Below are 22,858 nucleotides of genomic sequence, written 5' to 3'. Positions count from 1 at the left end.
TTATTTTAAATTAAATATTCTAAATTAATTGAAATCACAGCTAACGTAACCATTTGTTCCACATTTTTGTCACTGTTGAAGTCTCATACAAATTTGGCCTGTTAAATATAATAATATATTTTTTTTAATTTGCAAAGCTCTCACTGTTGTGTATGAGATACTTCAAAAGTGTGATTACCCAGTCCTGTTTTGTTTCATTTATACTAAATGTTGCCATCTACTTAAAAGTTAAAATCACATTGCAGTAGAGAACAACATACATTTTTCAACCAATTTCATTTGATTTTTTTTCTCTAAAAAATTTCCATTTTTTGTTATCTGTTCAGCCCCCCAGGCTCCAGTGAACTGGAGATTAGGAAAGCTTCTAGGCCGTGGTGCTTTTGGAGAAGTGTACCTCTGCTACGATGCTGACACTGGGAGAGAACTTGCAGTGAAGCAAGTGCCTTTCGACCGAGACAGCCAGGAGACCAGTAAGGTGGGTATAATAGAGAGAGAAGGTCTGCCATATTTTAAAAGCTGGAAAGTAGAATACAAATTTCAAATACGATAACTACCGCCCTTCACAATGTGTTCAGATATTCAAGTACTTCAGTATCACTAGACTTAAATATTTGGTCTTTTTTGGCCTGCTAGTAACTCTCTCTTTTTTTAACTTGATCATTTTCCTTAATATCAATTTCTAGAACTGTTCCATCACGACAAGCACACAGTCTTTGTGTCTTTCTTTTATCTGATCTTTTTATTCAGTTTTAAATCAGGTTATCAATTTTATTATGCTTTCAGGGAAAAATAAAGTTTGACTACTTAATTACTTAAATAGTCTAAATAGTTGTTAGGTGCATACTTCAAAACAAATGGCAAACATTTTCCTCTCTGCAACTCTGACTTACATTGTGGTGACTCTTTTGTCCACCAGTATGGTATCAGTCAGAGTCTTCTGACTATCCTCACATGTGTTTGGGGAAACACCAGAGCAGAAAAAAGGACTGCTTTATTTGATAAGACAGATTCCAAAGTCATGGCAGGATGTTTAGGTGAATCCAGCTGCATTTAGCTGATATAATTTAACACCTGGGGTTTAAGCACAATTTTTGGAGTGAGCCCAACCAGGCTGTATTGGCCCTGATCCACTAAACACTTACTGGCAAATATCACTGATTATCCAGAAGCCCCAATAATTCTGTTTTGGGTGATGTTTATTTTAATATCTTTAGGTTGCATTTGTATTGCTCCCTCTTTGTCCTCTCCACTTAGACCAGCCTGCTAAGAATAACACTATCAGGAGCACTAGGCCTCTGAGATATATAGCTGTAACGATCATCGAGGCACAAAAGACCATCTAGAAAGCCAAACCAGCAAAGCAGTTACAGACCTCAAACAGTTGCAATTTCCTTGGGAATATCTATGTGATGTCAGACAACATTTCCTGATTAATTTTGTCACTGGACTTTTATGTGACTGAATATGTGAGGGACAACTCAGAGATGTGTGCCAACAACAGCCTTTATTGTACACTTTGCAGAACATTGCTGCTGGATTAGCAGTCACACAATGTTTATTTGAATTTACCATAGGATACCACTTAACACCTGCAGAACTCCTTGCCATGCTTCTGAGTTTGCCAGCCATTGGGTTTTACTCATGCAGCCTTTTTCTGAAACCAATAAATTATTGTTGTTACTCTGAACTTAAGAATATTTATTTCTGAAATGTCACCTGTTCTGCACATTAGTTTTTATCCAGATGATTTCAGTATTAGATTAGGTTGCTGTAGCATATGCAGTGACAGAGTGGTTGCCTTGTCTTGCAACTTCAGAAAAGCTGGTCTTGAATTTTGATCTGGTCACTATATGTGTGGTATTTTCTTGCTCTCTCCGAATCTGTTTGCCCTATGACGGACTGGCAAACTATTCTTGCCTTGCGTATGATGCTGCCCATATAGGCTGTAGTGCCCAGTGGCCCAATAATTGGACTAAGCAAGTCCAAAAAGGAGTGGATGAGTGATTATTTTGCCTTTTTACTATGCTTCCTTGTCCATCAGTGTAAAGAACTTGTTATTTATAAAACTTCATGTGTTAAGGTTTTATTCTTCTGGTTTTGATTTGGACATAATCACCAGTTTTAATGAAAGAAAGCATTAAGTAAAATAAGAAAGTCAGTTTGTTGGAGATGCACATACTGTTTTAGGTTGCCAAAAACTTCAGGGTAATTTTAGATGACTTGAATTTAAAGAAAACAGCAACAGTCAATTTGATTACTTTTAATTTTGTGATAGAGTCCTTATGGTTTAAGTAGAAAAATGTTAATTACTTGGGAAAGGCAGCATTTATTGGATCAACTATAAAGCAGCAGTACTTTAACCATGTTAATTTTTCACTCCGTACAAACATTACTCAATTGAATTGCATCTGTTTCATTACTTTGGAACTGAACCATAATTTCTCTTCTGATAATGCCATACTGACTAATGAATATCAAATATGTCCATTTTTCAATCCAAGACAGTTGTTGAGTAATTTATCCACTCTTTCTGTGTTTCCAATACATGTTTGTGAAAACAAAAGGTATCTGGAAATAATTATTTTAGTGCATAGATTGCAATGTGTGGAACTATTGTGGACAGGATTTTTTTTTTAATTAATAGAAAGTATTTAACTTTAGAACACAATTTTGAATTGCAAATACATATATACCACATTTGTGAAGAAACAACTTCAACTTGAAAAATGCCAAACTTATGCTTTAAGGCCAAGGCTTAAAAATTTCAGCAATCTACTGTATATTTATTTTATGTCCACTTCTGAGATACTCTTCCTATTTTATTCTTTTGTGTTCATGTATACAGTATAAGCAGAACTTGCTGAATATCAAAAAATGTTCTCAAAATGACTATTATTTATTTCTACAAGTGAATTACAGAGAATGCTTGCTCTGGCTTTGTAACTGAACATCTTTCATTCTTTGAGTTTTTTTTTTTATTTTTGTCATAGGAAGTAAATGCCCTGGAATGTGAGATTCAGCTGCTAAAAAATCTTCACCATGAAAGGATAGTTCAATATTATGGCTGCTTACGGGATCCCGAAGAGAAGAAACTGTCCATCTTTGTAGAGTACATGCCAGGGGTAAGTGAAAAGTGTTTTTTATTTCATTTTTAATATGCCTGTCTGATGCCACAATTCTGGCAAAAGCACAACATAAAAAATAAAAAGTAAAATAAGTAAAGGTAAAATGTGTTGATATAATTCTACAAGTAGTCAAATATAGCAACAGCCATACTGTTTAAAGTAAAAGGGAAATGAAAGCTGTCAGTAAACCTGGCTTTGTTTCAGTAAGGAATGTTTGTTAAAGAAGTTTCCAGAAATAAAGATCAGGGTTTCAAAAACTCACACATGTTCATAGTATGAAGGTAACTTTTCTAAACACAAGTGAGCACTTGCATATATTCTGGTACGCTACAATTTTGTGGATTAATATGCGTTTAAAATATACGTATGGCGCCGACTGTTGAGGCATGCCGTCAGCCGCTCTGGCTTTTGTGTTTCTCGTTACTCCTGCTTTTTTCTCGGCTTACTTACTCCTGTGATGCTCTTCCTGACTCGATCATTCGTTATGATCGCTTCACCCTTCTGGCTCTTCGAACGAGTGCGGGGGTTTCTCGACATTTGACTCCGGAGTTCAGTCAAACCTTTGGACGACTGTTTGAGGAAGTCCCGGCCTTCCTCATCACTGTCCATGGCTTGGCTGGTCGCCGATGGAAACGCCGCCGCCGTGGGAAGCGTGGAGGCACCAGGGCTTGGCTCCGAGCCTCCCGGATCCTCTCTAGGAACAACTCTCCTGGCTCCCAACATGAGTCAATGCTCCCGGAATGCCTCTTGCCCTCGGATGCTCTGGTACACTTCCCTGCCTCGCTCCGTCACCGCCGCCGGGGAGTGAACTTTAACAACCTACGCCGCATCACGACAATGTCTTTGTTAACGTCGTCTCAGCCGGTTCATTTTGCGCTGATAAATGCCAGATCGGTCATGAACAAAACTTTCATCCTGAAAGACTTTTTTCTTTCCAATGGCCTGGATTTTTTATGTACTGCTGAAACCTGGATTTTACCGGGCGAGACGCTCTCACTCACTGAAGTTTTGCCCCCGGGATGTTCCTTTATCAACACGCCGAGAGCGCTCCGCTGCGGCGGGGGCTTATTGACCTTATTTAAATCTGATTTTATCTGCAAACGCCCTTCCCTTCCGCTTTCATTTTCCCCTTTAACTTTTGAGCTCAGTATGTTTGAACTTGTCTGTTCTCCACCGCTGCTGTGCACACTCATCTACCGCCCCCCCAAAATATAATAAGGACTTTTTAGACGAATTTGCAGCTTTTTTGGCTGATATTACCTGCAGATATGATCGCTTCCTTTGTTTGGGTGATTTTAATATCCATGTTTGCTGTCCCATTAAACCTCTAGCAAAAGACTTTCTGGACATTATTGACTCCTTTGGTCTTTCTCAACTAGTCAATGGACCAACACATGGACAGGCTCACACACTGGACCTGGTTCTTTCTCGCGGTCTCAGAATCAGTGACTTGGACATTCTGCCTCCCAGTTTTTCTGATCACTCGCCTGTTCTGTTTAATTGGGATTTGGTCTCTGCTGAGCATGGTAAATCCACCACTACCCGTCCCTTCCGTGTCATTTCCCCTTCTGCTGCTGAAGATTTTGCAGCTGCTTTTTCATGAATCTCCACATCATGTGAATCCACGGATGCTGATGTTTTATTGCAAACCTTCTATACTTCCTGCTGTTCTGTGATGAATGTTGTAGCCCCACTCAAACAGAGACAATCCAAAGTCAAGCATGACCCATGGCTAAATGAACAAACTCGCTCCATCAGGCAAAACTGTAGGCGGCTAGAACGTAAATGGAGGAAAGATGGTCTCACTGTTACCTTTGACTGCATGAGAGACATGTGGTCTCAATACCAGAGAGCAGTCAGAGGTGCAAGGAACCATTTTTTTACTGACATCATCTCAAAAAATTCTGGCAATCAACGTGTTTTATACAAAACACTGAATGCTGTCCTCTCTCCAGCTGCAACTGTTTTCTCTTCTCCCTCCAATGCTCTTTGTAATCAGATCCTTACGTTTTTTCTGGATAAGGTCACGAACATTAGATCCCAGATCTCCATTTCTTCTTCTGGCTCTGTTGATTTAGCTGTTCCTGTACACGGCTCCCTCACTAGCTTTGAACCCATTTCGCTCCCCCATCTGGAAAAAATCGTCGCCTCAATGAAGCCTTCAGGCTCTCCGGACGATGTGGTGCCGTCCAGACTGCTGAAAGATGTCTTTCCTGTGATTCGATATGATGTCTTAAAGATCATAACTAGTAGTCTATCTTCAGCTACAGTTCCTTGTGCTTTCAAACACGCAGTTGTACATCCAATCGTGAAAAAACCTGATCTTGACCCTGCCGTCTTCTCCAATCTTCGTCCAATTTCCAAACTACCTTTCCTGTCAAAATTACTCGAAAAAGTAGTTTATGAGCAATTAATTCACCACCTACAGGACCATCAGGTAATGGACCTTTTTCAGTCAGGCTTTAGGCCCCAACACAGCACAGAAACCGCGCATTTACGTGTCCTAAATGATGTCCTTTTGGCATTGGACTCAGGACTCTACGTGATTATGGTTCTTCTCGATTTATCTGCTGCCTTCGACACAATCGACCACGACATCATGATCTCCCGACTCGAATCCTGGGTTGGTGTATCTGGCTTAGCCCTCGACTGGTTCAGGTCATATTTCTGCAACAGGACTCTTAGAGTCATGCTAGATGATTTTTCATCTGAATCAGTCCCACTCCCATGTGGTGTCCCCCAGGGTTCCATTTTGGGGCCACTACTTTTTTCAATTTACATCCTGCCTTTAGGTGCAATTTTTAGAAAACATGCAATCTCGTATCACCTATATGCTGATGACTGCCAAATTTATTTCTCCCTCAAGTCAACTGACTCCACTAAACCTCTTCTCAACTGCTTATCTGACATTAAGGACTGGCTGGCTGTAAACTTCCTTCACCTGAACGATTCAAAAACCGAGGTCATTGTTTTTAGTCCCGACCGCAAACAGACCCTACCCCTTGACCTCGACTTTCTTCCCATTCCAGTAACTTCGTCTGTTTCCAATCTTGGAATCAAAATGGATATGGTCCTGAAAATGGATGCTCAAGTCAACAGCACAGTAAAATCCTGCTTTTTCCATCTCAGGCGAATTGCCAAACTCAACCAATTCTGCCTTACAACCTCCTGGAATCAGTAATCCATGCATTCATTACGTCCCGGCTCGACTATTCTAATTCCTGCCTATATGGTATTAGTAAAGCCACTCTTTCGAGACTCCAATTGGTTCAAAATGCGGCTGCAAGACTTTTAACTGGAAGCAGCAGAAGCCAACACATTACACCGATTTTAAAAACCCTACACTGGCTGCCGGTTAGCTTCAGAATTGATTTTAAGATACTCCTCTTAACCTATAAGGCACTAAATGGTCCAGCCCCTGCCTACTTGAGTGTCTTGCTCCATCGTCACAATCCCCCTCGTGTTCTTAGATCTGCAGATCAGCTGCTCCTAACCATTCCCAAGGCACATTTTAAAGCTCGTGGTGAAATGGCTTTTTCTGTCTGTGCACCCAAGCTCTGGAACTCCTTACCTTTAGTGGTTAGGCAAGCCACTTCAGTCACCACATTCAAATCACACCTAAAAACGCACTTCTTCACATTGGCTTTTAATTCTTAACCTGTCTTATTCCCACTTGCTTTTTGCTATTTCTCTGTTTTATTGGGTCCCCTGACCTGTTTTTTAGTGTCTCTGTTTTAATTCTCTCTTAATGTTTGTTTTTAATATTTTGCTTTTAGTCTTGCTTGTTTTAACTGTACATCGCTTCGGTCAGTTGTAATGCTGTGTTTTTAAGCGCTTAACAAATAAAAATGGTATGGTATGGTATGAAACATTTCTGTGTGTCTTGTTGTCTTCAATATTGAAGCTTTCTATATTATTGTTTACTAATTTGTATTAGCATACTTGCTTACATTAGCTTTGCTGTTTTCTTTGTGTTGTATTAAACCTAACAAATATGAAATAATTGTAAAGGAAAGTTTTAATTTTAGATAATTTACTCTTACAGTATACTGTACTTGTTAAATAGTGGTGCATGTTTGTCACTCATTTGATAACCAGTGGGGTTACTGCATATTGCTTTAGGTTTTCTAAATTGTGTAGATGTTTACATTAAAATAATGAGCATTTCCTTTAACAAATATACTATTTAACCAAAAAAAGCGTCCCATTACATAATATCAAACCTTTACACACTTAAAAGTTTAATTACCTTGCACACAGCTGTTATGTTATCTTGTTCTCATTTCCCTAATGTTCCTGTTGTTGGTAATTGTTTTCTCCCTTTCCCCTTCATATTAGAGCCTTAGGATTTCCAATCACCACCAGTTACTCAGGTGTGATGCACACTGTGGCAGCCACCTGATGCAGCAATAAAAGCACCTGTCATTATCTGTCTTTGTATTAGTTAGTCTTGCCAGTGGGTCACCGCATAAGCTTTACACTTTGTAATTCTGTTTGGTTTACTTTGATTTTTAAACTTTTTGTGGTAGTAGGATTTTTAATCTTGGATCTATGTCTTCAGGGTTTAGTGTTGTATTGATCTTAGTAACAGTCCTGTTCTTCATATTAAGGTTTTACATTAAGGGTTTATGCTTTAATGATTATCTTCCATAAAGTAATGGATTTGGCTTTGTTTAACTGGTTTTCAGTTTTTATTTATAGTCTGTCTTTTCTTCTTTGTTTTGTTTTGTTTATATAAATTACTTTTGGAATAGCTCTTTTTTGACCATTTTTTCCATTCTTTAATTCCTTGCCTCTTTTGCTTATTACTGATTGTTTTTCCTGTCTCTAGTATTTTCTAGTGTTGAAGTTAATAACTAATCAGCTGTTCTACTAATATTCTCGAATATCTCCTTATCAATATGAGCATTTGATATTTTATTACTGTATATTTGTCATGTGCTTACTTGTACTTATTTGAAGCAATACACCTTATTAAGTAAAAATATTTTGCAGACCCTCGGTACCAAAATTAACAAGATGTATATTTCTTTTGGATTTTATTTCCAGCAAAACTCTATGATAAAAACTGAAATAGTATTGAAACAAATTGGGGATAAATGCTTCATGGACTAGTATCCTGGGCCCAAATCTCATGCCCTGACATAGTCAATGTAAAGATTGCACATTTTTCCCAGATATCTAGCACCCCTTGACCCTAAACTGGATTGCACCAGTTTCGGAAGATTGAAAATCTAAAAGAATTTATTATGTAAAATGTGTCATTTCAACCTAAAGTATAGAACTTAAAGAGGTTATTTAAAAAATCTATGAATTTTGCTAGCGCTAATCAAAATTGGTTTACTTTCAGGAAGCACAACTCTCTTGTGTAAACAGTTATGGACAAAAATGCAAATCACTTTCTACTAATTACTCCACCCAAAAAATTATAAGTTTTAGTGGGTGGGGTGGCAGTGGCTCTTAAATTCAAAAGATCATTCTCATTTTAACATCCTTCCCAGTGTGTTTCACAAAACAATTTTATAGAAGTGGTTTATTTAACAGTGTTTTAACAAAAATATATGTGTTTTAGACATTGTGAGCATAGAACTGGGTATGTGACATATAAATTACACAAAATAAGTAAAAGCTGATCATGTCAGGAACATAATTATATTCATTCGCCATAACATCAGATTAAAATTTTTTTCCTTGGTTATTTTGGTAAACATTTATACATCTAAGGGGGACAATAGAGAATTTATGCAAAATGTAATTGTTTTGGTTCATAACTCATAACATTATAATGGCTGGCGATATTGTGTTTTAAATCCAGACTTAGATCATTCTCAACTACAGCAAATATAACATCTAAAATTGTAAAGATAGACCCATGGATAATTTTATATCCAAACTCAAGGGAGTATTCCTTCTTCTCGTCAGTAAATTATAGTCAATCTAGAACTGATTATTTTTTTATTGATAATAATTTCTTGCCCATTATCAAATCTTGAAGTTACATCAAATATTGTCATCTCCGACCACGCTCCTCATATTTAAGAGTTAACATCAATATGCTCCACTTACTGAACTCACAACTGTCATTTAAAATTTTCATATTAATTATCTGTGAATGTAACTTGTTTTCTTTTTCTGAAGAATTTTCAAAACTTGCTGACTGAGAATGGTACTGCAATGGAGCAGCTGAGTAAAAAAATCTAGCATCATGTAACAAAAATCAAGAGGTGGAATGAAAATGTTTAGAAACTAACTATATCCCCCCCCCCCTTTTGTACATACAGACACAGTTTTCATAATAATTTAAATCTCATTATGACTTTAATGTACAATTAATGAATGACTTCAGCAAATATGCAAATGTGATGGCAGATGCCTAGGGTCTCATCCCTACTCACCATTCTCAATTCAGTCAACTAAATTCAACAACAGATCACACATCCAGTTGATAAAAAGCTTAAAAATTAATAAAATGCTCAGAGCAAGACACTCTTTAGCAATTAAACCTAGGTAATGCCATATTTATGTACTATGGGACAGACAGAGAATAATAATTTCACAGTGGGAAATTACACATAAACCTCCTTAGAGGTTGAAGCTCTCAATGAAAAAAGATTGGTGCAAACCATACAACGTGGAGTTGTGGCATACATGGTAGCTTAAACTTAATTTCATGTAGGACATATCACAGATCACATCATTAAAATTCATCTTACAAAGCACTCAATAATATTTTTCAGAACTAAACTTTATGACGAGTAGTTTTGTGAATTGGTGGTTTTACATTAGACACCTCACTTATTTAGTGCTAGTTATTTTTCACATATTAGAAGTTTTGGTTTCCTCAGCAGATGATGAGGCACAAAAAATATGTTTGCATTTGCATCTGGGAATTAAAAGTTCATCTCTGAATTTAGTTATATTAATAATAAATTATGCATAATAGAGGAAAACTAAGATGACCATCTTCAATAATGGTTTAATACTATAATTCCTGAAGCCTACGAAAAAAGTTGTAATACCAGGTCACCCTAAATTCCTTCGTGCCTCTCCATCAGCGTCTTTTGTTTTGCAAATGTGTCAATCAGCACAAGCAGCAAGTAGCCTGTTATCCCATCCCCCACCGATGCAGCTGAAGTGAGAAGCAAAATTCTCAGAGCTCAAGTCTGTTTATCTGCTTGCATTTCCTGTCATCCAACATTTACCCAGATCGTTGCAGACACGGAACACACATGAAATGTATGTATTCCAAATAACAATATATTATTTACCCTATACAATTCCAGACACCTCAAACCCAGATAAACAGACATGAGCTGGGAGAACTGTAGCTGCACCGATAGGGGATGGGATAGCAGGCTGCTTGCTGCTTGTGCTGATTGACACATTTGCAAAACAAAGACACTGATGAGGAGCTAGAAAGGAATTTAAGGTGGCCCAGCATTAAGACTTTTTTCGTAGGCTTTAGGGATTCTAGTGTTAAAGCAGAGAAGTACAATTCCACTATCTACTAAAAATAAGGACAAAGTCATTATAATAATACATTAAGGCTATTGCTGATGGCAAATATGGTAGGTTGTAATTTATATTGCTTTATTTATGGTAAATACACACCTATATTGTTATCTTAGATTTTACCATTTTTGTGCTTGCTTATAGTATATATGTTCCCATAATTAATAGATATGCACATTTAAACTTATGTATAAATAGGATTTTGTTTGCATTTTTGGGTATTGAAAAATTCTATACATAATTCATACTGGTTCTAATGGGAGGCTTCATCTTCTCTTTATTGCTGGATTTTAAATTTTTTTGGCTAACTCGTGAGGAAAACCATGTTTGTGTAAGTTTGAACATCCACTTGTTTATTACACATCCTTCATTTTTTTCTTTCTCATCTTTTCTTGCTATGGCACGCAGATATCCAGGACCTGCTTTGGCTGCAACAGCTAAACAGCTGAAACCAGTTTTGGTTAGTCCATTACAGGGTTACACTCAAACGCATATCCAGTCTCACCATTAAGGTCACCAGTCGCCAGCCTGGGCTGTGGAAAGAAACCAACTATGAACACTAAGATCTCCACCAAAATAAGAAAATCAAGCAAGGCTGCAGGACCTATAAAATTGATATAGTACCATTCTTCTAAAAGTTACACTATTTAAAGAATACAGTCATTGTTGTTTAGGGGTGTTTGCTTTGGGGCCATTACAAATTGCATTACATCATGGCATAGTGTTACACATATGTCAAATGATGTAGAGCAGCACATCTAGCAACTGCTCTTCCACAAAGGCAGGGACCTCCAGATTGTATTTGGTATCCCTTGATGTCTTAGTAACACTTTGTAAAGGCTACGTCTGGTTAGCAGTTATTGCTGACATCATGTTGGCATTTTTTGGCGATGTGTCTAGAATTGCCCTGTTGGAAGATGGCAAAGATTACAAGCTAGGTAACGGTACAACAGTATTTATTGCATAGAGTACTTGTGCAGTGAAGCTGATTGAGACAAGCTGCAGAGCTGACTGGTTGATGGAAACAATGTAACTTCTCAGTATGACATTAACCCTTCTGGTGATGTGCTCTTTGAGAGTGTTACTTGGATTGTCTTTATGTGTGACTCTTGTGGTCATCAGTACAGAAGAAGACACATGACTTGCTGCCTGCCCAGGACAGTCCGGACTACTCATTCCCAACACCAGTCAAGAGAACCAGATCAGCAGTCATTGATGAATATTTTAGTGACTATCTTGGTTCAAGGTATTTTCTCAGTAATCCATGGTTGTGTCTTTCTTGGCCTCCCAAGTACCTCTTAATGAGCATGATAGCCTTCCTAGAACCATAATCACCAGCACTGTCCTTATTTCATGTCATGTAAAGGTCAACAGGTGCTGTAACGTATTGGACTCACCACCGTGCAGCCGAACACCCAGTGTTTTAGCATAGTACTATTTAAAAGTGTTTGCTTTGCCCCGTGCTTGAATCTGGTGGTCACTATCTCAAAGGAGAAGTGTTACTCATTGCTGAAGGTGACCCATTTCCATTCTATGGCAGTCTAGGCTTGTCAAACAAAACAACATTTAAAATGGGCACATGAGCAGTCACTGATCATTGTTGCAGTGGGCACCAGAAATGGATGTATAAGCACATTGCTGAAAGCATTTACTTAATGATCGACATTGTAACAACATTGTAAATGAATGTTATAGCCTTCCTGGAATGATAATTATCAACTTTGTTTCTATGTCCTATATTTAAGGTCAAGATTGGACTTGCCACCTAACAGTATCAAAACCAGGACAATGTCATACTCACTCAAGTCATTTCTATGGCTAATAAGCACACTTAAAGCATTCTTGGTGTTTTATACCTTCAAGTACAGTGTGTTCACTGGTATCAATCATTGTCTGCTTAACACATTTTTAGCTTTACCTAATTTAATCCCTTTAATGGATGAAGCTGATTTGGAAAATGTGTGAATGTTTGTCTAGACAAACATATTAATATACATTATACTTTGTGGGTACATTTATTTACTATACGTGACTGCATGTTAAGTCATGCCTGGTACAGAATTGTTTTGTAAGAATTGGCAATGTATAGTGCTTTACTAAATTTTTTTTTACTTTATATGGAGTCTTTCAGCTCTTTAGGACTATTAAAGTTACTGCTGCCTTCCCTATCACTTGTAATGTGTGTCTATTTAAGTCTTGGGCCACTGACCTAGCTCATACAAAATACACACCATCCAGAAACTGAGGGATGTTTATGTTAAGAAGCAGTGTTCTGCCAATTCAACTCGGTGCCAGAGCCAGCTGCCTTCATTTCCACTTCCTTTGTACCCCACCGGTCAATAAATGCTTCCTGCTTTTTGTAACTCTGTAGCACACTGATAAGATCCTGTCTTGAGGATAGCCACAATGATCAGATTGCAACTGGGAAAGGATTAGATAAGAAATTAAATGTACAGACACTTTTGGCTATGTTTCTATAGCACATGATGTAATATCATAGCCAAAGTTTAAAAATAAAAAAGAAATGAAAAAAATAGACACCTTATCTGGCACTGCATCAAATATTTTTTATTTGTTGTTATTTATCAGGGTTCTGTCAAAGACCAGTTGAAAGCATATGGAGCCCTGACTGAGAATGTGACACGGAAATATACCAAACAGATTCTGCAGGGGGTATTTTATCTTCATAGCAACATGATTGTGCACCGCGACATTAAAGGTAAGAAAAAAGAAGAGTGTTCATCTTAAATACTTTTCATATTTTAGGTGCCTTCAGAAAGTATTTTGAAAATCAAAGGGTGAGTTTAAAAAATAAAGCTATCTGTGACACAACATAAAAAGTGTTAATAACTTCAGAAACACAGTGTGAATCAAAGTTTGCACTTTGACTTCATGTTCACGACATTATGATTTAAAATTCTTGTCCTGCTTCATGATTTAAACTATTTAGCTTCACAGCCTAGAGTGGTGCTTAAGATCAAAGATATTTCAGTTATGATTCTACATGTTTTGTATACATAATTTACAAGAATTTGAAAAAAATCGGGATTGGTTCCTGCCTTGTGCCCTGTGTTGGCTGGGCTTGGCTCCAGCAGACCCCGTGACCCTGTGTTCGGATTAAGCGGGTTGGAAAATGGATGGATGGATGATTCCAGCATCTATAGAATGGTGCATATCTTTCTAGTTGCCATTTCATTAATAAATTATTTAATACTGTGTTCTGTTTTATATATTTTTCCCACAAAAAGTACTTGTAGATATTTTTGTTTTGTACTCATGATCATTCTTTGTATCACCATGTTCAGTTACATTTGCAAAGCATGTGTCCTAAAGCAAGTATCAGACAGCCTATCAGAATAGCATTAGATTAACACAGTGAAACCCACTGAACTTTGTCTTATCTAATGTTTCAAATACTTGATGCAAGTAATTTCCTTCACACATTTGTCACAATGCTGTAGTACCCTAACGTTTTGTTAAAGAGGTAAACTTTGTTGTTCTGTTATTATAAAAGTAGCATATTTTTTGTAATATCTATTCTACTAGTTTTTATTAAAATAACAGTTATTATAAATGGTTACTGTGGGAGATACCTATATTCAAAGCCATTATAATGTACCAGACATTAAGCCCGTTACAATAACGGGCGCTAGAACAGTAGTGCATAAACATTAGTAGGAACAGTCTATATTAAATGGCTGTATATTTATTGGCTTGTATGTGGCTGTAATATGCGTCACTGTATTGTGTGCCTTTAATTTTCTCTTGCAGCAATACTGGTTTGTATTTCCGTAAAATGCCTGTAATTTTCTCTGACAGTAATACTGGCTTTGATGTCCGGAAAATGCGTTTAATTTTCTGTCACAACAGTGGACAATCAGCAGATTCTCCCCAGCAACTGATGTAATGTCGTGCCTGTTGCGACTCTCCAGCAAGTACTGTGCAGTTCCCTAGCAAGTATTTTAATCTGTGCTGGCGTGCAGCTGATTATTGTATGTGTGGCGTCTCCCCAGCAACGGATTTTATGTGCGCGAAAATAAATCTACTTTTAAAAGTCATCCTATTGTAATATCATGAAAATTCGTATATTTAGGAAAACCCCTTTAATGACTGACACTTTACACTTTACCAGGCCAAGCTGACATCCTCAGAGTGAACACAAGCACAACAATAAACACTAATCCCACCTTTTTGGGGAAGCTGGTCTCCACATCTCAGTACCCGATTGGATTTTTCGTGCCTTATATTTTAAGTCTTACCTCATTTACCGAAATCCGATTGGATCAGCTGCGCGATACTTTAAAGGTCCCGCCCTCTCTGTCTTGTGTGACGCGTCAGGCGGCCTTTGAAGCATCGCACCGTGCCCCGCGCATGCGCACTTCACCAGAAGACACACACACACACGGACACTGGACGCACACAGGGGTTTTATTAAAGAGGATGTAATGTAATGTTTAACAATGTATGGCATCCTACAGTATAGTGCTAATCCATATTAGTAACCGAGAATGGTAAACCGGAAGGCACGGAAGCAGGTACACGGCGATGGACCCAGGAGACATAGTGCGCAGGCGCCTACAGCGCACGTCTCATAAATCGCAAGCGAAGTCTGATCCACCACGAACGAAAGAGTCACGGCTCAAAAACGAAAGAGCTCAACTAACGTAAAAAGACATGAAGCAGCAACGCGCCCATAGCTAACGACTAACGACACAGCCACACAGAAAAGAGGATTCTGCACTGCACCCCAGAGTCAAACGGAAGACAGTATGGAGTCCGCAAAGGTCCACAAAGATAGTACGGAAGGCGCGAGAAAGTACGAAAGGCGCAGGCGCCTACAGCGCGCTTCTGAACTAAACATCCACACTACACAGCATGGTCCGGGTAATAAGAATAAACTAACTCTCTGTATTAAACGTGCGGCATCCTCCCACGTCCAAACCATATAGCATATGTGAATCACATTACAGTGATGCATTATTAACAGTACAACCACAGAAAACGCTCCGTATTAACAGTAAGTGCAATTATCCATATTACTAATGGTAGACAACGGATAACTAATGGAGTCACGGTCACGGCTCCAAAACGATCCAGCTCAACTAACAGAGCTACAAAAACGAGCCTGCATGGATAAAAAAAATAAATGTAGGCACCTACAACGCGCGTCTGAAACCGCGGAAGCAAAACTGTCTCGGCTCCAAAACCAAACAGCTCGACTAACTGAGCTACAAAAACGAGCCCGCATGGACAAATACAATGAACATAGACGCCTACAACGTGCATCTGAAACTGCGGAAGCAAAGCAGGCAAGGGTTCAAAATGAAAGACCACAACTGACGGAGATACAAAAACGAGCCCGCCTGGATAAAATCAATGAACGCAGGCGCCTACAACGTGCGTCTGAAATGCCGCAAGCAAAGCAAGCACGGCTCCAAAAAGACAGAGCTCGACTGACGGGGCTACAAAAACGAGCCCGTCTGGATAAAAACAATGAACGCAGGTGCCTACAACGCACTTCTCAAACAACGCAACCAAAGGAGTCACTGCTCCAAAACGAAACATTTCAACTAACGGACATACAGAAACGAGCCCTCCTGAATACAATTAATGAACGCAGGCGCCTACAACGCGCCTCTCAAACAGCAGAGGCAATAGATAAACGGCAAAGAAAGGAACGACAAACAGCCGCTAAACAATTCCACCAATTAGCTGACAACGCATTCTGTAATGAGTCCACTATAATTGAACATTCATTAGGATTAATGAATATCATTTGCTGTCATTGTCATTCACTTAACTTCCCTGAAGAAACAACTGGCAATACAACTAATGAGTTTACACGTTGTTGTCAAAAGGGTCAGGTTAGACTGCCTCCTTTAGATGAATATCCTGAATATCTACGGAAGCTTCTAACTAACAATGTACCCGAAAGTAAAAACTTTATGGACTGCATTAGATCCTACAATAGTTCATTTGCTTTTGCATCTACCAGGGTAAATATCAGGCCACTGCTTTCGCGTATGTGGACAAATATTACATCTGATTGGAACAGTGCACACTGAGCCAAATCACGACCGCAAATATGCACAGATCTACGTGTTAGATCCAGATGACGCAATCTATCAACGAATGAACCTTCCTGAAAACAAGCAATGCACAGAGCTGATAATAAGAAACGTCGCTGAAGTCATAAACAATCACCCATTAGCTAAGTCTATAAAAATGCTACATGAGGTTGAAAGAGAGGCCAATACAAAAGCAGAAGCGGAAGGTGTAGCGCCAACTACAATTGCTTTAGTGTTAATAAAGGACAAAGAACAATATCCAAGACGATACAACTTTATGTAGCCTTCTCAAGAGTTCGGTGTTCATCTGACATTAAAGTTATAGATACTCCATACCAAGGAAAACTCATTCAAGGACAACACACCATCTTTACTGCAAATGTTGTGTATAAAGAAATATTCCAATAAATCTTTCTAATGTGCCATGCTATGGGTTCTTTACTCCTTTGTTCGTCATCTACACCTTTACACTCCAATATATCTCATACATACATCAATGTATTTCGGGTTACCCAACACCAGGGGTTGGCGAGCGAAGCGAGCAGGGGGCGGAGCCCCCTAGTAAGAAGATAAATCAAAAAGTAAAGGCGAACTGAAACGACGGATAGAAGTTGATGTAATACTACATGTTTGTGAAAGCTTATGGGTAATTTGAAACACGCACAGCACAACATTCTGCCTTTAGTCTAGCTGACGCCAAGGTCAAATAAATGAAAATAGACTCTCTGCTGCAGGATTGCACCATTGCTGAAAAACCCACCATAGTGAGATTTTTTTGGGCAGACAGAGTGAAACCTGCTGAAATTCACCAGAGGACATTGGTTTGTGCAGATCAGTAAGCTGCTTGGATATCCACTTTATGCAAACTACATGGGACCCCAAGCCATCATACACTATGGCATTTGCAGATCCATAGGTAATATCCAGATGTGCATCAAAAGCGGACAATGTAATCTGTTGGTCTTCATTGATAAAGGCATTTGCCATGGTCGATGTAGGTTTGTGTGTGTGAGTTTGATGGCTCACCAGATCAAGCTTCACATTTACATTTTTCCTTCCCACTTTAAACCTTTCTGCCCATTCATAAACTTTTCATTGAGTCAGGCTGTTTTCACATCTGTACTGCCCTCAGCCTTATAAAGACTAAGGAAACTCCACAGTCCCATGTTGTTCATTGTGAATGCACTTATGGTGTGATGAGTTTCTCTTGCATTTTTTCGATGCTTTTGTGATTTTCTAGATTTTTTGAACATCTTCTCTGTTTTTTGACTATTCTTTGGAGTTGGATTTCTTGTTTTCCTTGGATTTCTTCTGCCCATTTCAGGATCCCTTGCTTTTATAAAGATTCTTCATTGCCCTCTTGATTACTAGCCAGGGTTTGATAGCGTCTCCCCCCTTTTTGGCATTTTGAGTAATTATTGGGACTTTTGTGAACTCTCCAGCTCATAACACAAACATTGCCATGGTGGCAGAGATTCCTGTGCTTATGCATAACACAAAAAATAGCAAAGAAAATTCACTGTGTCCAGGATGTAATGCAATGAAAAATCTTGTAGTACCATTCTGTACTGAATTTATGAAGTTATGACTAGTTGATATTTTAACAGCTTGTCATCTGAAGGACAGTGAACTCAAAATACTTAACAGTACATTAGATAATCTGTATGATTATTTAATGAAATGTACCACATTGTAAGACTGAACCCTACCCCAAAGGACTAACAAGGACACACAGACTCCTAAAGAGTGAAATGTCACTATATAAAATAGGAATGCATGAGTTTTATTTATACCCATCATTATAATGTACATTACTGTTTCTAAAAGTATGTTGTTGGATTTTTTCAAGTAGATATTTTTATAGCATTTTTCAGATATTCTTTTTATCCTAGATAGCCTTCACTGCTTGTTTCCTGTCCTCATGCATTTCTCCAGCAGCATTTCCTGTTTTCAAACAGCATGTTTAATGATGTCTTGGGAGTTCAGAGGAAACAAAATTGCATTACTTCCAAAAGACATGCTTTCAGTGTCTTATACAAGTGTGAGCCAAGTCTGTAGCCAGAATTAAACAAAAAATTGCGTTTCAGTACAACACCAAAAAAGTTCCATTTCACTATACTCCCAACTTCACTAGAAGCTTGTGAAATACTCCAGATATGCAGTTCTCAATGGCATTTTTCTGTACAAATGCTGTTTTGGGTCAAACCATTGAACAGATTTACTGATTTTGTAATTTATTAATTTTACTGACAAGTGCTATAGTGAAACAGCTATATTGCAGTCCATCAAATACGTGATCTCAAGTGCTTCCAAATTTAACTTTTAACGTTGAGGCTGTTTTGTGGATTTCAGTATGAAAGAAGAAGCAAAAGATCTTGCTTCTCCAAATTCCAAATCTTTACTGCTTCCTTTCTTACAGAGCACATCTGTATATTTTGGCAGCCCTCTCAGCATCACATTTATCCACCCATCTCTGCCCCACTACCCATAAAAAAAGTCTGTGACTATGTACAAAATGTGTTCATGTAATCCTTCAGACATGCTGGCTATGTTCACAGTGTAACAGGCCAAAGAGCAGCAGTCACTTGTTATTGGGGTGGCATATCAGCAGATGCTGAACAAAGTCTTCAAGGAAAAGGTGGCTCTAAATCAGTTTGGGATGATGGGAGAAGAACGCTTGGGCTCTGAAACTTGAATGAATTCAGGTTTTGTTCATCAGTATATACCTACCTTCAAAATTGGCTGAAAAGGTGAAGTGAGTTTCTGCGATGTTGTCTGAATAGACTCAGAAACTTTTCGTGAATAGTTAGCATGCCATCTAGAATCTACCATTCTCTAGCAAAGAGGTTGAAGGGCCTACATGGTATTCTCAAGGGATTAGTGCATGTACTGTATCAGTTATGCCTCCATGCCTTGATGGAATTCCACACCTGTCTGTACAGTCAGTGTGCATGGTGACATGTTAGTCACTGTTTTCTCTCTTCCCTTACTGGAGTGCAAAACTGTAGTGACACAAACAACCCACCCATCAAAAAACCTGCATGATGGCCAGTGCCACTGATGTTCAGCAGAGTTGTAAGAGCCTGATGGTTAGCACAAAGTGTTATGTGTCTGCCATACAAATAAACAAGCTAGAGGTGTGCTAAGGCTTCACACCCCCAACTTGTACACTTGTACTCTGTGGGTCACAAAGCACAAGAAACAAAAACAGCAGGCTCCACAGTGCCAAAAGCAAGAGAGGATTATTATAAGTTGCAAAGGTGCAGCTGCCAATACAAAAGTGTGCCAGGACTTGGGTGTGATGTGAGCTGTTTTTTAAAGGAGCAGTCTGCTTGGTTGCAAGAAGGGGACCAGTACTAAGGTGAACTGTTCTGTAGCAATCGTCATAGTAGCATTGTCATTGAAAAGTAATTAGACAAGAAGCTAAATACTCCATCCACAATTAAAACAAGAAATTTAAAAGAACATTAACGTGCTCTTTTGTAAACAGTAAATAAATCTTACATTAATGAAAACAAGGTAGTGCAATTGTTGAGTAAAATAACACACAAACGGACCACTAAACACACTTAAGGTTATGTGAGAAATGCGAACTGCTCATATTGAATTTTTCTGTAAATAAAGGACAATGTCTTTGTAACTTCCACATTTTTTTACAGGAAAGACTAACATGTCAACGTGCAGTTCAATGAGGCTTCTGTAAATGAGCCCCGATGTTCTGTGCTCTGAAGCACAGGTGTTAGTGTATGAGCACATAGAGGAGTAGTACAACTGTTTATGCAATTAAGAACTGAACACTTTACATTATATAGTAAATGTGATGAAAAATTATTTTTAAACTGCACATAATACAATAAAAGAAAGCAACATGCTACGTAAGCACACTTTGCAACAAGGGTTTAAAAACCGAGTGAGCGACAGGAGCCCTATGGTGCTAAGGACTTTTGCCTCTGAATGAACAGCACAGAATAAAAGTGACCCACAGGTAACAATAATTGAAGACCCCTGCCTTAGTGCGTTAAACATTTAACTGACTGCAAGAAATATTTTAACCCGTAGAAAAAAAAGGTTACATCTCTAATTCAAACACAGCAGTTTACAGCATTGTTTCTTAAGCTATGGGTCAAGTCATGTCTGAACTTGGGTCATGAATCACAGTAATACTGAATGGGAAAGGGTGGTAAATGTTTTGCAGAATGCCTTTCGATGGGTCGGCATGGGCAATAGGAACCCAATACCCCTCCCCATCCCACGAGATGACACTCCGTTGTGATGGTGGGTCATGAAGACACAAAGATAAAATAGGGTTACAAGAAAAAAAAAGTTTAAGAATCACTGGTTTACAAGCGTATACTTGTTAATGTTTCTGTAAGTTAGAAATAAGGTACCTACTTCTCAAAATTCTTTGTATCAACTTGTACGCTGGTCCTTCAAGTGTTATGTTAAATTGGTATTGCGCAATAGCAAATCTTGCAGACATGCTTACATGTATCTTGTCGTTTAAGTGTGTTGGTGAATGCTTGGACGCTGCTGAAGTTGCCATCTTATTACCACCTGTGAGTGGTGGAAATGGTGCTGCATTGGTAGCCTGCGAGGATCAACCATCAAAAGCCAGAGTGAACCAGAAGTGCATTTATAATTTAGGATGTAGAAACAATACATTGAAAAATGAATATTGAAAATGTTACAATCGATACATGTCGATATTTTGATACAACCCTAGTTCAGGCATATTATGTACAGTATAGTATCCACATTTGACTGTACCTTTGAGATTCCTCATATTGACAAATGAAAACCAACAAAATGAAACTTCTGTAACACTTCTCTGCATTGTCAATGAGGTCCTGCTTGATGAGAGCAACAAAAATTAAATTAAAATACTTGGCATGAATTACAGTATCTAAACACTGCACCATTTTGTTGTCAAGGTACACTACAACACTTTGGATATTTGCAAGGTAGTGTGCATGCTTTTCTTGAAAACAGCTAGGCAGTGAAGAGAGTCCAAAAGGCATATAGCACACGTGTGACAGAAAATAAATTATAAACAAATTAAGTTTGGAAAATACTGTAGAGCCACAAAAAACTTAAGTGAGTTAATCAGTTGTGGACAATGGATTCACAGCTTTGTTCATAGCTCAGAGGTCTACTGTATATAAACAGTGAAACCACCAGATTTCTGCTTTGAAGTAACTATATTTTTAGAGCCATGGGGATGCATTCACAGGGTTATTTATGCCAGCCCCTATAACATTTTCTGCAACTCTGGGAGGACATTCCCACGAAGTGCTACAGGTACCCTGTTGGAGTGGACCATTAAAAACAGCAGGCCATTTCTATGCCTAGGATGAAAGAAACAAGCAGAATGTCTGTGCCTTCAACAAGTGAGAGGTCAAGGTACAAAAATGAATCTTGATTATTAGCCACAGTTGTAGTCTTGAGTACATATTTAACAAGTTCTTTACATAATATACTAAACAAATTTGTTTATCAAGGGTTTCAGAGTTATTAATGGTAAAATAGATTTTTTTCCCTAACATTTTATTAAAACTAATTAACTTGCCTCTGATTAACCTGATTCCATATTTATGCTATACTGTACAAAAATGGTGAAATATGTCTGCTTTTATTATATCAGTCCAGACACAGTTTTTCTTTAAGCAATAGTATCCATGATAAGACACCCAATATCAACCCACTACTTTCATACATTGGATATGATGGCATCTTATAGGCTTAATCTGTCAAGTTACCAAACCAGGGAAAACAGTTATTGATTTCCATATAATTTGTATCCATTTTGACCTCAAGCTGGCACTTGGGAAGTCAATAGACATGAAGGACACTAGGCAAAAGCTATAAATTCAGGCATGCTGGACAAGTTCACATTAAGCTTTATAGGGTTCTCTGGTCAAAAGTGTGTGAGAGCAGTATTTTTTGGTCTCTGTCTTTGTTGTCCTGTCTTGAGTAGAGTTGTTCTTCCTTTCACTTATGCAAGCTCAGTTATAGGATGCACTCTGGACCCCTGGAGGTAGTAGCGAAGGAGAGAAATAAAACTAAACTAAGTGTCATTATGAACAATGCACATCCCTGACACACTTAATCTGATTACTTTCAGCCAACAAATTATTCAATAGACGCATGTTAAGA

At 38.3% G+C, this 22,858-nt stretch overlaps 2 protein-coding genes across 2 annotated transcripts in view; one reads left to right on the top strand and one right to left on the bottom strand.

Moving 5' to 3' along the window:
- myd88 (MYD88 innate immune signal transduction adaptor) overlaps window positions 1–22,858 on the bottom strand; it is a 399,089-nt gene that overhangs the window by 221,181 nt on the left and 155,050 nt on the right. The window lies entirely within an intron of this gene.
- Window positions 1–22,858, top strand: part of map3k22 (mitogen-activated protein kinase kinase kinase 22) — a 182,000-nt gene that overhangs the window by 145,488 nt on the left and 13,654 nt on the right. The window contains exons 13-15 of the mRNA XM_028804087.2: window positions 327–475; window positions 2,991–3,122; window positions 13,227–13,356. Coding sequence (XP_028659920.1) covers window positions 327–475; window positions 2,991–3,122; window positions 13,227–13,356 — 411 coding nt within the window. The remainder of the gene's footprint in view (window positions 1–326; window positions 476–2,990; window positions 3,123–13,226; window positions 13,357–22,858) is intronic.

Source organism: Erpetoichthys calabaricus, chromosome 6 (genome assembly GCF_900747795.2).
Source record: "Erpetoichthys calabaricus chromosome 6, fErpCal1.3, whole genome shotgun sequence".
Lineage (NCBI taxonomy): Eukaryota > Metazoa > Chordata > Cladistia > Polypteriformes > Polypteridae > Erpetoichthys > Erpetoichthys calabaricus.
Note: the sequence above shows the minus strand (reverse complement) of the source record. Positions and strands in the feature narration are given on the sequence as shown.